The 15486-nt window shown below is 40.5% G+C and overlaps 1 protein-coding gene across 1 annotated transcript in view; it reads left to right on the top strand.

Annotated features, from left to right (window-relative positions):
• Positions 1–15486, top strand: part of csmd3b (CUB and Sushi multiple domains 3b) — a 2186187-nt gene that overhangs the window by 1931179 nt on the left and 239522 nt on the right. The window contains exons 32-33 of the mRNA XM_059983996.1: positions 4931–5044; positions 9994–10089. Coding sequence (XP_059839979.1) covers positions 4931–5044; positions 9994–10089 — 210 coding nt within the window. The remainder of the gene's footprint in view (positions 1–4930; positions 5045–9993; positions 10090–15486) is intronic.

The following is a 15486-nucleotide window of genomic DNA, read 5'->3' as shown; positions in this document are numbered from 1 at the left end:
TGAACTATGTGCCTGTCGGGACACGCCCCTGCTGACTGCTCCTGTGGCTCCTCCCACAGGCCCCTGTATAAAGGAGATCTGCGGCCTGACGCTCGGCCTCAGTCTCCAAGACCTTGTATGATAGACACTCACTCCTGGTTCCTTCTTCCAGTCAATAAAAGCTGATATCTCGCCTACGTCTCAGTGTGAGTTATTGATGGTGCATCAGTCTCACCAGTGCTTTATAAAGACTCAGCATTACACAGAACACTAGGATGAGTTATCTACAATTTAAAACATAGAGCTTGGAATAATATAGGTCAATACAGCCCTTCGGCCCATGATGTGCTGATCTATATAACCCTACTCCACTTCACTCCTACACAGCTCATAACCTTCCATTTTTCTTACATCCACGTGCCTATCTAATAGTCTCTTAAGTATCCCTAATGTAATAGCCACCACTACCATTGAGGTATTGCCAAGTTAACATGGACTTTGTACTCCAGGGTTTGAATTAGGTTTTGGATATTCTGTCCCTTTTCTCCAGTAACTGAGATCAAGGCTGCACCTTATACGTGATCAATGTTGGTCCATATTTAATATTACCATATCTAACTGAGTTAGTGAGTGAATGAGGGCAGAGTCTACCATGGATGTTATGTCCCAGCTGTCTAGTAACTGCCCTGTGCAGTATAATATGGTGAGCAAGCTATTGCCCATGTGGCAAACTCCCCCTTTCAATGCAACTGATGAACCCAAGGAAAGGGAGGGATCTATGCAGTTTGGTACCAGCAGTATTGCAGGAGTTGCCAGTCAACATTAAACTCAGTGGAGTTCTGCCTTAGGGGCCCCAGGTCTGGATTTTTCCCTCAATGCTTACTCCCGTGAGTGGGTATAGCCGCAAGGTAGTAGAGTTTTGAGATCAGATTTTTCATTCTCTTAGCTGAGCTACCAACCACGGCTGACAAGGCCCATCTGCCTGAAGTGCCTGGTTTTTAGGTGCCAGTAAGAAGTCTTCGCACCTTCTCCTGTCAGTAGAAATGGTTCTGCAGGGCTTAGTAGCTAAGCCACACATGAAGGCCAGGAGCTGGATGTGGTTGTCAGAGGCTACTTGGGGCGAATGCCATTGGGAGCATTTAAAAGGTAGTGGGAGCTTGTCCCCCAAAACCACCCCTGGCTATAACCAACAATAACTAGCAGTTATTGTTGTTTCCCCTATGGGATAACATTCCATATTTTACAAGAAGAAAGCTTCCTTTACTTCCTCCAGATAGCCTTAGACTATATGGTTATATTCCTTCATTCTGGACATGCTCGCCAGCTGGAAAGGTTTAACTCTGCGTACATTATTAATTCATTTCAAAACCTCCAACAGACTTTATCAAAACACTCCTTGAAGTTTACATATTTCAGGGAATATGAGTTAGTGTAATCTGTTGTTGTTGGGGCTGCACGGTAGCGTAGTAGTTAGCACAACGCTGAACAGTACAAGTGACCTAGGTTCAATTCCCGCTCCTTCCCGTAAGGAGTTGGTGCGTTCTCTCTGTGACCACATGGGTTTCCTCTCGCAGTCCAAAGCCATGCTGGTTGGTCGGTTGGTTGGTCATTGTAAGTTGTCCTGTGATTAGGCTGGGATTAAATTGGGAATTTCTGGGCGGCATGGCTCGAAGGCCCAGAAGGACCTATTCCACACTGTATCTCCGTAAATAAATAAATAAATAGATGGATAGATAGATAGATAGATAGATAAATAAACAGATAAATAGATAAATAAACACATTATTAAAGCCTTGAAAACATAAGGTGAATCTGTACTGTATTCTTCCTAAGAATAATTGATGGTGTATATCCAGCTCTGGCTGAGGAAGGGTTTTATATATTCTAGCCCTCAAGTTAGAAATGATTAGAACCCAAGAGTTTAGTATTTTTTTTAGTATTTGTTTTAGGCTTAGAACACAAGGGCTTCTGTAATTATTTTATGCATGGTTGACATATTTGGTGATCTAAAATGAAAAATGGGAGAAGCGCTGTCGACGTTTCGGGCCGAGACCCTTCCACCAGCATTTTGTGTGTGTTGTTCTTTGAATTTCCAGCAACTGCAGATTTCCTCGTGTTTGCTCTTTAAATCGAAATATGGCCTTATGTATCCTTCAGGCCACTTTTATTCCAAGTTTTACTGCTATTTAAAAAGTATTCAGATTGTTTCTTTTTGGGCCCAATTTGGATGACTTACATTCAATTTAATATTTTTTTAGCAGGTTAAAAATAATAAATCTTCCTCAATACACATTGGCCCCTTGTCTCTTGTGGTCTGATTAAAAGCATCCTATTGATTTAATCAATAAATACTCAATTATTAACCAATCTCCTCAACAGTCATTTGTACTTAACATGTCTATTATTCTTAACCACTTCTTCTGACCATACATATGAACAATCTATTGCCTTCTTTATCTTATGCAGAGGTAAGTTCTCTGAAATGGGGCCTATATTCCTACTGTTATTCCCAGAGGGTTCCTTACAAATAATGTCCCTATTAATTGCTTTCCTCACTTTTAAAGTGCACATTCTATCATGGAAGCAGTAATTAATTCAAAGATGACGTATTTTGAGCAAAAAAAACCCAGAGTGAATGCTTATGAATCCAAGAACTTCTATAAAATCAAAGTAAATTGAACTGAACTGAATGAAACTGAACATTCCTGGACTGTTTCAAGTGCTCTGTGTTTTGATTCTTAAAATTCTGTGTGTACTTCACTCATTTTTTGGCCCTTTGTGTGATTTGTTCATTTTTTGCACGCTGGATGTTTAATGCTTTCTTTGAAAGGATTCCATGGTATTCCTTTGTTTTGTGGCTCTCTGCAGGAAGATGAATTTCAGGGTTCTATACTGCATACATACTTTGATAATAAATGTATTTTGAATATTGAATCTTTGAAGTCTTCTTTCTGTATTACTCTCTCAGTTTTGTGATAATCCTAGCCCCTAATTGCCATGGATTTGCTCCACAGGCTGCAGAACATCAATTTCAGGATAAATGGCAACTATTGTTTCTCATAGAAACATAGAAAATAGGTGCAGGAGTAGGCCATTCGGCCCTTCAAGCCTGCACCGCCATCCAGTATGATCATGGATGATCATCCAACTCAGAAACATGTACCTGCTTTCTCTCCATACCCACTGATCCCTTTAGTCACAAGGGCCATATATAATTTCCTCTTAAATATAGCCAATGAACCGGCCTCAACTGTTTCCTCTGGCAGAGAATTCCACAGATTCACCACTCTCTGTGTGAAGAAGTTTTTCCTCATCTCGGTCCTAAAAGGCTTCCCCTTTATCCTTAAGCTGTGACCCCTCATTCTGGACTTCCCCAACATTGGAAACAATCTTCCTGCATTTAGCCTGTCCAATCCCTTTAGAATTTTACACGTTTCAATAAGATCCCCCCTCAATCTTCTAAATTCCAGTGCGTATAAGCCTAGTCGATCCAGCCTTTCTGCATATGAAAGTCCTGCCATCCCAGGAATCAATCTGGTGAACCTTCTCTGTACTCCCTCTATGACAAGAATGTCCTTCCTCAGATTAGGGGACCAAAACTGCACTCAATATTCTAGGTGCCGTCTCACCAAGGCCTTGTACAACTGCAGTAGAATCTCCCTGCTCCTGTACTCAAATCCTTTTGCTATGAATGCCAACATACCATTTGCCTTTTTCACCGCCTGCTGTACCTGCATGCCCACCTTCAATGACTGGTGTACAATGACACCCAGTTCTCGTTGCATCTCCCTTTTTCCTAATTGGCCACCATTCAGATAATAATCTGTTTTCCTGTTCTTGCAACCAAAGTGGATAACCTCACATTTATCCACATTAAATTGCATCTGCCATGAATTTGCCCACTCACCTAACCTATCCAAGTCACCCTGCATCCTCTTAGCATCCTCCTCACAGCTAACACCACCGCCCAGCTTCGTGTCATCCGCAAACTTGGAGATGCTGCATTTAATTACCTTGTCTAAATCATTAATATATATTGTAAACAACTGGGGTCCCAGCACTGAGCCTTGCGGTACCCCACTAGTCACTGCCTGCCATTCTGAAAAGGTCCTGTTTACTCCCGCTCTTTGCTTCCTGTCTGCCAACCAATTCTCTATCTACATCAATACCATACCCCCAATACCGTGTGCTTTAAGTTTGCACACTAATCTCCTGTGCAGGACCTTGTCAAAAGCCTTTAGAACATCTAAATATACCACATCCACTGGCTCTCCCCTATCCACTCTACTAGTTACATCTTCAAAAAATTCTATAAGATTCGTCAGACATGATTTTCCTTTCACAAATCCATGCTAATTTTGTCCGATGATTTCACCTCTTTCCAAATGTGCTGTTATCACATCTTTGATAACCGACTCTAGCATTTTCCCCACCACCAATATCAGACTAACCGGTCTATAATTCCCCTGTTTCTCTCTCCCTCCTTTTTTAAAAAGTGGGGTTACATTAGCCACCCTCCAATCCTCAGGAACTAACCCAGGATCTAAGGAGTTTTGAAAAACTATCACTAATGCATCCACTATTTCTTGGGCTGCTTCCTTAAGCACTCTGGGATGCAGACCATCAGGCCCTGGGGATTTATCTGCCTTTAATCCCTTCAATTTACCTAACACCACTTCCCTACTAACATATATTTCCCTCAGTTCCTCCATCTCACTAGACTCTCGGTCCCTTACTATTTCCGGAAGATTATTTATGTCCTCCTTAATGAAGACAGAACCAAAGTAGTTACTCAATTGATCTGCCAATTCTCGTCAAACATTATTTGATGGTGTTGCCTATTGATATATGCTTTTGATTTATGAGCTTTTATGCAGCATTAGCCTAATTAAATTAGTAAAACATTTTTTTCTTGTTTCTTTTCTTCTCTCTACCTTCGTTCCCATGACAGTGGTGTTTGGCCAGTTTGTGTTTTTTCAGACTTCCCTTCATGACGTTGTTGATGTTTATGATGGACCTACTCAGCAATCATCGCTGTTGACTTCACTGTCGGGGTCTCACTCAGGTAAGGTCAATGGGTGATGTGTGGCAGGGATTTGGACCTTGTTTCTTCTTCACGGTACCATTTCATTCATTTACTTTGGCATTATTGCAAAAATATGTTCATAAAATATGCTGGCAGAGGAAATTTTTGAGTTCTTGATACTGCAGAATATAGCAACTCAGTTCTTATTTATAGTTGGGAGCAGCATCTCTTGAATTTCTGTGATGCCTTCTCTGAATAGACATTAGGAGCAACCTTAATAGCATAGGCTGTCTCACTATGGTGTTGGAAAATTTCAGTGATAGGAACCGCCACAGACGTCATATATTTTTATAATTACATTTTATCTCAGAGAAAACAACATTGAAATCCAGGAGATTCCAATTACATATCGATTAGGAGTTGAAAACTTAGTCAGCTCCAACATGGGCACTAGTCTACCCAGCATCCAGGACATCTTAAGGCGCGATCCCTCAACAAGGTGGTGCCTGTCATTAACGACCACCATCACCCAGGACACGCCCTCTTCTCATGCTACCGTAAGGAAGGAGGTACAGAAGCCTGAAGAAATGTTCTCAATGAACAGCTTCTCTGCCATCCCATTTCTGAATGGACATTGAACTTATGAACACTATCTCGTTACTTTTTTCATTTTTGCTTTTGCGCTACTTATTTAACTTAAATCTTTAATATATATTTATGGTAATTCACGTTTTCTCTATTATCTTGTATTGCATTGTACTGCTGCAGCAAAGACAACACATTTTATGACATATGCCAATGATTCCTGATTCACTTCTGATTCTGAAATGCACTGTTTATATAAATAGGGGGTACACCACATTATTTTGTTGGCTGCATTTCTACTTTGGCACTTTTTGTCTTATCAGTCAGATGAACATAAAGCTGAGACACAAGAGATTCTGCAAATGCTAGAAATTATGAGTAACAATACACAAAATTCTGGAGGAACTCAGCAGGTCAGGCAGCATCCACGGAGGGAAATAAACAGTCAATGTTTTGGGCTGAGACTGAAGGGACTTTCTGAGTGCCTCTATTATTTTGTGTGTCGGACATAAAGCAGCTGCATTCTAATCTCATTCAATGAAAACTGCCAGAGCATATTAACGTAGACCTATAACAGTTTGAGTTATTATTTTTAATTATTTTAAGCATTTATTACAGGTTGGCTCTCAAATAAACTAGATGCACCTCTACCCTAAACATAAGTAGAACCAAATACGTTTTCCAAGTTAGCTCTATGCACTTAGTTTTCCTGAGTTAGACATGTCCTTAACAGTAAACGTAATGAATGTGACATTCTCCAAAAACCAACAAACAAATAAAAAGTAAATGATTGTACAGAAATGTGCCAAACTCTGATATAAAAATAAAATAAGGTTAGGTTTAGAATTGAATCCAACCATGGCTTTTCAAACATACCTCATACTAAAACAACCAAAATCAAAGGACAACTGAGTTTCCAATTGATGTCTAATCAACTGATTGATAAGAATATAAAACAGTGTACTGGCAATGTCTCCTCGCATGGTGACGAAATGTTTGCAAGTAAATTGCCAAGATTGGAGAACAACTCAACCCAACCATCAAAGGACAACATTTAGAACATAGTAGTCCAATGCAGTACAGGCGTTTCAGCCCACGATATTGTGCTGGCTTATATAAACCTACTCCACAATCAATCAAACCCATCCCTCCTACACAGCCCACAAACCTCCATTTTTCATACACCCACATTCCTCTTAAAATGTCATCATTGTATCCACCTCTACATAACACCAGGCAGTGCTTTGCTGCGATGGAAACATCATGGAATGTAGGCATTCATGATGTTGGAATCTGGTAAATAATTAAGTCATAGATTGCTAGTAAATCTCATTTAAAAAATAAATACAGTTAATGCAAAATTACAAATAAAGTTTTGGCATGTCTTAATCAGTGGAAACTTAAAGCGAATATTTAATTAATTAACTTTGAATGATATGTACAGAAATTGAAATACATGTACATTACAAACAAACCAGTATTTCGCTGGAGTAACCTTACTTTAAAGATATGAAGTTATATGGATGTTTTTCCTTGATGACATGTGTGACCATTTTATATTTCACTTTGCTAAAGTTAGATACCTTTATTTTATGCACCTCTCTGGATTTTGGTCCTGGTCCCTGCATGTTAAGCCACTGGTTATTTGAACAGCAATAAAGGTCTTCCATCTCTGTTGGTGTTCAGGGCTTCCTTCATTGTGTCAGTAGCTTCCTCTCAGTTTTCACTACTGTCAGTCATGCAAGTCCCTGGTGGAGACTCAGGAATACCTTTGCACTCAGATATGGAAGGATTCATCATTGCTGTTTCCTTAACAATGTTGTCTTAACAGTCATTGTTGTTAGCTCTGAACCTGGAGGACACTGGATATTGCTGAATGCATTTTATTTGGAAGGAGGCACGGTAGCATATTGGTTAGCGTAACACTGTTGCAGCAGCAGGTGTTAAATTGGGATTCATTTTCCATTGCTGTCCGTAAGGAGTTTGCATGTTTGTCTTATGATCATTTGGGTTTCTTTCTGAGTGCTCCAGTTTGCACCAACATTCCAAAGACTTACAGGTTAGGGTTAGTAAGTTGAAGACATGCTATGTTGGCACTGGAAGCATAGAAACACCTGAACAAACCTTATTGATTTGATTTGATGCAAATGATGCATTTCACTGTATGTTTTGATGTACATGTGACAACTAAAGCTAACCTATAATCTTTTATCTTTAGATAATAACTTGTGTAATTATTTTACATTTTCATGAGAGGGTCATGAGAGTGTCGCGAGTGTGTGGAATGAGCTGTTAGCACAAGTGGTCCAAGTGAGCTTAAGTAACGTTTAAGGGAAGTTTGGATAAGTACATGGGTGGGAGGGGTATGGAGGTCTATGATCCTGGTGCAGTTCGATGTTCAGCATGTACTAGATGGGCCAAAGGGCCTGCTTCTAAACTGTACTTTCCTATGACTCTGTGACTCAAAGCATTTATAAATGCTCAGGTCTGTCAATACGCATCTATAATATAATGACTGTTTTGTAAAGTTGCTCCAGTTGACTTTGGAAGTCATCTAGTACCATTTACAGTAGAGCAGCGAGATTTCACTGTGCTTTTCCATTGCTCATCACCCAATCGATAATGGGTCACATTATATTCATGGCCAAGCAGCTGTTTCATAGAGAATCGTGGGTTAGTTGCAGTGTAGGCATAGATGTGTTCTAGGCTGAATTTTGTATCTGCCTTTTAACTTTGCACCAGCCAAAGCTAGTTCATTGCTTTTATGACTTATTCACCTTAATGGGACCACACCACAGAAACCGGCATAAGCACTGGCCTGATGAGCCCCTAACGCTTGGGACAGACTTTAACTTTAACTAACTTTATGGGAGTGCAAACCTTCATTAAAATTAAAATTAATATCAATGGTTTTCATACCTTACATCAACTGAGTGTGTTTAGAACTTAATTTCAATTCATAATCACAGAGTCAAACTATGTTGAAACAGGCCTACCAAGTCCGCTCTGACCACAAATCACCCATCTGCACTAATTCAATGCATACAATTCCGTTCTCCCCACGTTCCCATCTGTCAGGGTGTATTCTAGAATTATGCGATATTGCAAAATATTAACTTCAGCAATTAATCTTTAGGACTGAACATGGATTGTAGATTAAGTTTAAATGCAACCCTGGACAGTTGGTTCTTAGAGCTGTGGATTGTAGGTAATTGAAAAACCAGACAATGCTGGCTAACGTTCATTCTGATTTCCTGGATTGTGAGTGCAAAGAAGGAGGTGCGAAAACTATATGTAATTCAAAGGAAGCATTGTAGACACTTTATAACTATAGAGTTGTCCTTTGATACTTAGCATATAAAAATGTCATCTAATATTGGGTCAAGCAGGCCTCTTCCTTCAGAAGTATCTCATTTTGTTTGAATAAAAGCCTCCTTTATAATCTACCAGCAGTGACTTTCCAGTGACTTTGTTCACATTACAACATGTTCATCGGACTATTTATAACAAATGACAGGGAGTTTACAGTGGCCGGTTAACCTGCATGGTCACAGTGAAGAAAAATCCATGCAGTCATGGTGAGAACATGCAAACTCAGCGCAGACAGCAGTGGAGGTGAGGACTGATGGAGAACCATCAGGACTGTGAAGCAGCAGCATTATGAGCTCTGTCACTGTGCCGCTCCTGATATTTTTTTTCATTTAATTTACATTTTATTACATTTTAAACTTGCGATGAATGGAAAGACTGTTTGTGGTGACTGGGCTGGTGCAGGTGATGACCACAAGATGGGGATTAGTGCAAGCACTGATCAGTCCAGCAAAAATAAAACTCACCCATTGATCTACATTTTTTGGGTCCTTTTGCTAAAACAACAATGTTACAAACATTTGAAGCGCATAATAGTGTTTCAAGAATGTAACATTCAATGGAACGTGACAAAGCAGTGCTTCTGTGTTAGGCTCATGAGGCATGGTGTAAAAATCAGCCTCAGGCACTAATTTTTTGGTCAGCACTCTCATGTGAATGAATTGGTGCTTTTAAATTCTTCGAGCATGCTGCATGCTTTAGTTGTTCAGACAGCAAAGCAATGCTCCAGCAAAATTTGAGAAAAAAGCAGTCTGTCCGCGGTGTTTCTTTGTTTCGTGGCCGCTTGCAGGAGGACAAATCTCGGAGTTGTATCCTGTATACATACTTTCATAATAATTGAACTTTGAAAACTAGAAATAATTATGGTTTCACCTTTTCCATCACTGCTTTTTTCTGATTCACTCTAGTTTCCATTCATAGTACCAAATTTTGACATAAAGGAATATATCAATTGCTTTTAACAACTTTCTGTTAATGTTTGTGACATCAGGTATTCCATTAACTAACTATTACTCTGCATATCTTTAATTTAGGAGAGTCCCTTCCTTTAAGTTCAGGTAACCAGATCACAATCAAGTTCAGCTCAGTTGGTCCAGTAACAGCCAAAGGATTTCATTTTGTTTATCAAGGTAGGTTGACAATCGAAGCGTAACAAACCTTTCACTATTGAACTCCAAGGTAGTTGTCAGATAAACATGAATATTATTACAATGGTTGATGATAAATCAAGTTACTTTGCAAATATTGACTTGCTGTTAGGAAAATAAATCTTGATGTTATAAGCAGAAGGCTTCAAAAGAATAACAAGGGAAAGAGTATTAAAAACACTCAAAATGTGTTATGTACTGTGCTGTGAGAACTGCCTTTCTGATAGATGATTAAGGTAGACCAAATAGGCTTCCTTTCTCTACATGTTAAGTAACCTTACCTTGGTAAATGCAAGAAGGCTTTTTCCACTGAGGATGGGTGACTAGAGGTCATGGGTTAAGGGTGAAAGGTGAAAAGTTTAAGGGGAACATGAGAGGAAGCTTCCTTACTCAGAGGGTCATGAAAGTGTGGAATGAACTGCCAGTGTAAGTGGTACACACAAACTCACTTTTAATATTTAAGAGAAATTTGGATAAATACATGGATGGTAGATCAATGGAGGGCAAGAGTCCCAGGGCAGGTTGCTGGGAGTTGGCAGTTTAAATTGGTCAGCATGGACTAGAAGGGTTGAAGGGCCTATTTCTACACTATACTTTTCTATGACTCTATGCCTGATATGCCAACGCGAGTGTGATATTCTTGTTCTCATTAAACTAAGGTGTCCAATAATGGCCCTTGCATGACACGTTCTAAAAAAGTGAAATATTTCATTAAGAAAGGGAGGTATCTCCTTCATTTCAACACCTAACCTTACATTAATCAGGATTGTTGTTGAAATGAAGAAAATTGTTAGATGTTGAAGGTGATGGAGAGTGCAAATGATGGCAGCTGGATCAATGCAGTCAAAAGCCTCGAGGAACTCAGCAGGTCACGTAACATCAATGGAGGGAAGTGGACAGTTAATGTTTTGGGTTAGGAACCTTCATAAGAACTGGGAAGTTCTGCTCCTGCTCCTCTTATGTTATCATTCAGATGAAACTGGTTATGCAGTTCGTAGTTTGCTTCACTCACATCACTGGTTTTGAGTTGTGATAGTCATTTATGTTAAAAATGGTGTACAATGGACTGGGAGCAAAGTTTAATTTAAAATCCCGCTCATTCAAGCATTCTTTGTTTGTATAGTTTTAATTTCAATGTCCAAACCAGGAGATTTTCATCGTTTCACAAGAGAGAACTAGTATATGACTGAATATGCATCAGGACTTTTCAGCGGTTTTATCATCTGCTGCTTTAAGTGCCTCTGAGGTTAACATTGCTCAGTTAATTGAAGCCCCGTTGACTGCAGGCAGTTGTTTAAAGGATAGGTAGTAAGACTCTATAAGTGCTCTTGCTCTGTAGCCAGTAACTGCTCATGATTATTGGAACAAGAACTGAAGAACTCATGTTAACAAGAATTCTATGAAAATGCTCCCGTTGTTGGCTAATCAGGTGATCAACTGGCAAGGAACTTTTAACCTTGTTTTAATTTTGCTCCTTAAAATACGGTTGCATCTTTCTCTAAAGACTCGTTGTAGGGTTTTTAAACAAGCATCAAAAACAAGCTGCTGCCAATTATCCTTCCTGTTTGGGTGCTATCAAGTGAGGAGTACGAAAGAAAGAGGAAAAACATGGTGCTCATCTTTTCTTCCAGTTTTCTGTCTGTTCTCATAACCACTTACAGCAGATTGCTGATGTTCAGCAACGAGTTAGTAAACAAATCCCCCCCCCCCCCACCCCTATTCACATTGCAAGTTAGCAAGCAGGTAGAGTTAACGATATACTCAAGAGGTTCTGCAGATGCTGGAAATCCAGAGTAAAAACCACAAAATGCTGGAAGAGGTCAGGCAGTATCTATGGAAAGGAATAGGCAGTTGATGATATTTGAGCCTGGACCCATCATCCAGGCTGAAGGAAGGGGGAAACCACCAAAATAGGCAGGTGGGGGGGGGGGGGCAAGGGGAAGTAGTACAAGCTGACAAGTGATAGGTGAAAGCAGTTGAGTGGGAACTTAGGTGGGAATAGGGAAGGGAAATAATGTAAGAAACTGGGAGGCAATAGGAGGAAGGAGTAAATGGCAGAAAAAGAAGGAATCGGATAGGAGGCAAAGGTGGACCATGGAAGAAAGGATAGGCGGAGGGGCACCAGAAGGAGGTGGTGGGGAGGGGAGGTGAAGAGAAGGGGTAAGAGGAGAGCCAGAATAGGGAATGGAAAAAGAGAGAAGAAAGGACGGGGAGAAATTACAAGAAACAAGATTCAGTTTATTGTCATTTAGAAACCACAAATGCAATGCAGTTAAAAAATGAGACAACGTTCCTCCAGATGATATCACAAAAGTACACAATAAAGCAGACTACACAAGAAAATCCACATAATGTTTGGCAATCCCCAAATCCAGAGACCGGAGAGGCTGCTGCGTATTAACATCATGCTACCATCTTAGCGCGTTTCCCAGAAAGGAGCACCAAATCCACCAGACGAAAGGAGACTGCCCAGACACAGCAAGTCAGGAGACCAACTCTACCAGGTTGGAGGCTACTTAAATGGAATATGAGGTGTTGCCCCTCCAGCCTCATTGTGGCAGGAGAGGAGACCATGGATCAAAATGTTGGAATGGGAATGGGAAATCAAATTAAAATAGGTGGCCACAGGAAATGCCTGCCTTATGTGGCAGACGGAGTAAAGGTGCTTGACGAAATGGCCCCAAATTTAGGTTCAGCTTCAGCAAAGTGGATGAGACCACACAGGGATCAACTGAAGCTATAAATGACTCTCACAAACTTATTGCCTGATCTGCTGACTTCCTCCAGCATTTTGGTGTTGTGCTCCAGAACTCATATTATTTATGCTAATTCTTACCCTATGATATTTGAATTAGTTGATTCATATTAAGAAAAAACTCACATGACAACACTAACACAGGATTCTGCAGGCTTGCATTAAAATAAATTCTTACGGTTCGAGGAAATTTGTCTACCCCTCTTGCATATAATGAAATCATAATTATCAACTTTAATTTCATACTGATGTAAATTTTCCTTAATTCTGCATAGAAGCATAGAAAAATAGAAAATAGGTGCAGGAGTAGGCCATTTGGCCCTTGGAGCCTGCACCACCATTCAGTATGATCATGGTCTCTATTCATTGGAGCGTAGAAGGTTGAGGGGGGATTTGATCGAGGTATTTAAAATTTTGAGAGGGATAGATAGAGTTGACGTGAATAGGCTGTTTCCATTGAGAGTAGGGGAGATTCAAACGAGAGGACATGATTTGAGAGTTAGGGGGCAGGAGTTTAAGGGAAACACGAGGGGGTATTTCTTTAGTCAGAGAGTGATAGCTGTGTGGAATGAGCTTCCTGTAGAAGTAGTAGAGGCCAGTTCAGTTGTGTCATTTAAGGTAAAATTGGATAGGTATATGGACAGGAAAGGAGCGGAGGGTTATGGGCTGAGTGCGGGTAGGTGGGACTAGGTGAGATTAAGAGTTTGGCATGGACTAGGAGGGCCGAGATGGCCTGTTTCCGTGCTGTGATTGTTATATGGTTATATGGATGATCATCCAACTCAGAACCCTGTACCTGCTTTCTCTCCATCTCCCCTGATCCCTTTAGTCACAAGGGCCATATCTAACTTCCTCTTAAATATAGCCAATGAACCGGCCTCAACTGTTTCCTGTGGCAAAGAATTCCACAGATTCACCACTCTCTGTGTGAAGAAGTCTTTCCTCATCTCGGTCCTAAAAGGCTTCCTCTTTATCCTTAAACTGTGACCGCTCATTCTGGACTTCCCCAACATCGGAAACAATCTTCCTGCATCTAGCCTGTCCAATCCCTTTAGAATTTTATACGTTTCAATAAGAACCCCCCTCAATCTTCTAAATTCCAGTGAGTATAAGCCTAGTCGATCCAGTCTTTCTTCATATGAATGTCCTGCCATCCCAGGAATCAATCTGGTGAACCTTCTTTGTACTCTCTCTATGGCAAGAATGTCTTTCCTCGGATTTGGGGACCAAAACTGCACAGACAATTCTAGGTGTGGTCTCACCAAGGCCTTGTACAACTGCAGTAGAACCTCCCTGCTCCTGTACTCAAATCCTTTTGCTATGAATGCCAACATACCATTTGCCTTTTTCACCACCTGCTGTACCTGCATGCCCACCTTCAATGACTGGTGTACAATGACACCCAGGTCTCGTTGTGCCTCCCCTTTTCCTAATCGGCCACCATTCAGATAATAATCTGTTTTCCTGTTCTTGCAACCAAAGTGGATAACCTCACATTTATCCACATTAAATTGCATCTGCCATGAATTTGCCCACTCACCTAACCTATCCAAGTCACCCTGCATCCTCTTAGCATCCTCCTCACAGCTAACACCGCCGCCCAGCTTCATGTCATCCACAAACTTGGAGATGCTGTATTTAATTCCCTCATCTAAATCATTAATATATAATGTAAACAACTGGGGTCCCAGCACTGACCCTTGTGGTACCCCACTAGTCACTGCCTGCCATTCTGAAAAGTTCCCGTTTACTCCCACTCTTTGCTTCCTGTCTGCCAACCAATTCTCTATCCACATCAATACCATACCTCCAGTACCGTGTGCTTTAAGTTTGCACGCTAATCTCCTGTGTGGGACCTTGTGAAAAGCCTTTAGAAAATCTAAATATACCACATTCACTGGCTCTCCCCTATCCACTCTACTAGTTACATCTTCAAAAATTCTATAAGATTCGTCAGACATGATTTTCCTTTCACAAATCCATGCTGACTTTGTCCAATGATTTCACTGCTTTCCAAATGTGCTGTTATCACATCTTTGATAACTGACTCCAGCATTTTCCCCACCACCAATGTCAGGCTAACCGGTCTATAATTCTCTCCCTCCTTTTTTAAAAGGTGGGGTTACATTAGCCAGCCTCCAATCCTCAGGAACTAATCCAGAATCTAAGGAGTTTTGAAAAATTATCACTAATGCATCCACTATTTCTTGGGCTACTTCTTTAAGCACTCTGGGATGCCAACCATCCGGCGCTGGAGATTTATCTGCCTTTAATCCCTTCAATTTACCTAACACCACTTCCCTACTAACATGTATTTCCCTCAGTTCCTCAATCTCACTAGACCCTCAGTCCCTTACTATTTCCAGAAGATTATTTATGTCCTCCTCAGTGAAGACAGAACCAAAGTAGTTATTCAATTGGTCTGCCATGTCTTTGTTCCCCATGATCAATTCACCTGTTTCTGACTGTAAGGGACCTAGATTTGTCTTAACCAATCTTTTTCTTTTCACATATCTATAAAAGCTTTTACAATCAGTTTTTATGTTCCCTGCCAGCTTTCTCTCATAATTTTCTTTTTCACTTTCCTAATTAAGCCCTTTGTCCTCCTCTGCTGGTCTCTGAAT

The sequence above is a fragment of the Hypanus sabinus genome, chromosome 1, assembly GCF_030144855.1.
Source record: "Hypanus sabinus isolate sHypSab1 chromosome 1, sHypSab1.hap1, whole genome shotgun sequence".
Lineage (NCBI taxonomy): Eukaryota > Metazoa > Chordata > Chondrichthyes > Myliobatiformes > Dasyatidae > Hypanus > Hypanus sabinus.
This window is presented reverse-complemented; position numbering and strand designations above follow the sequence as displayed.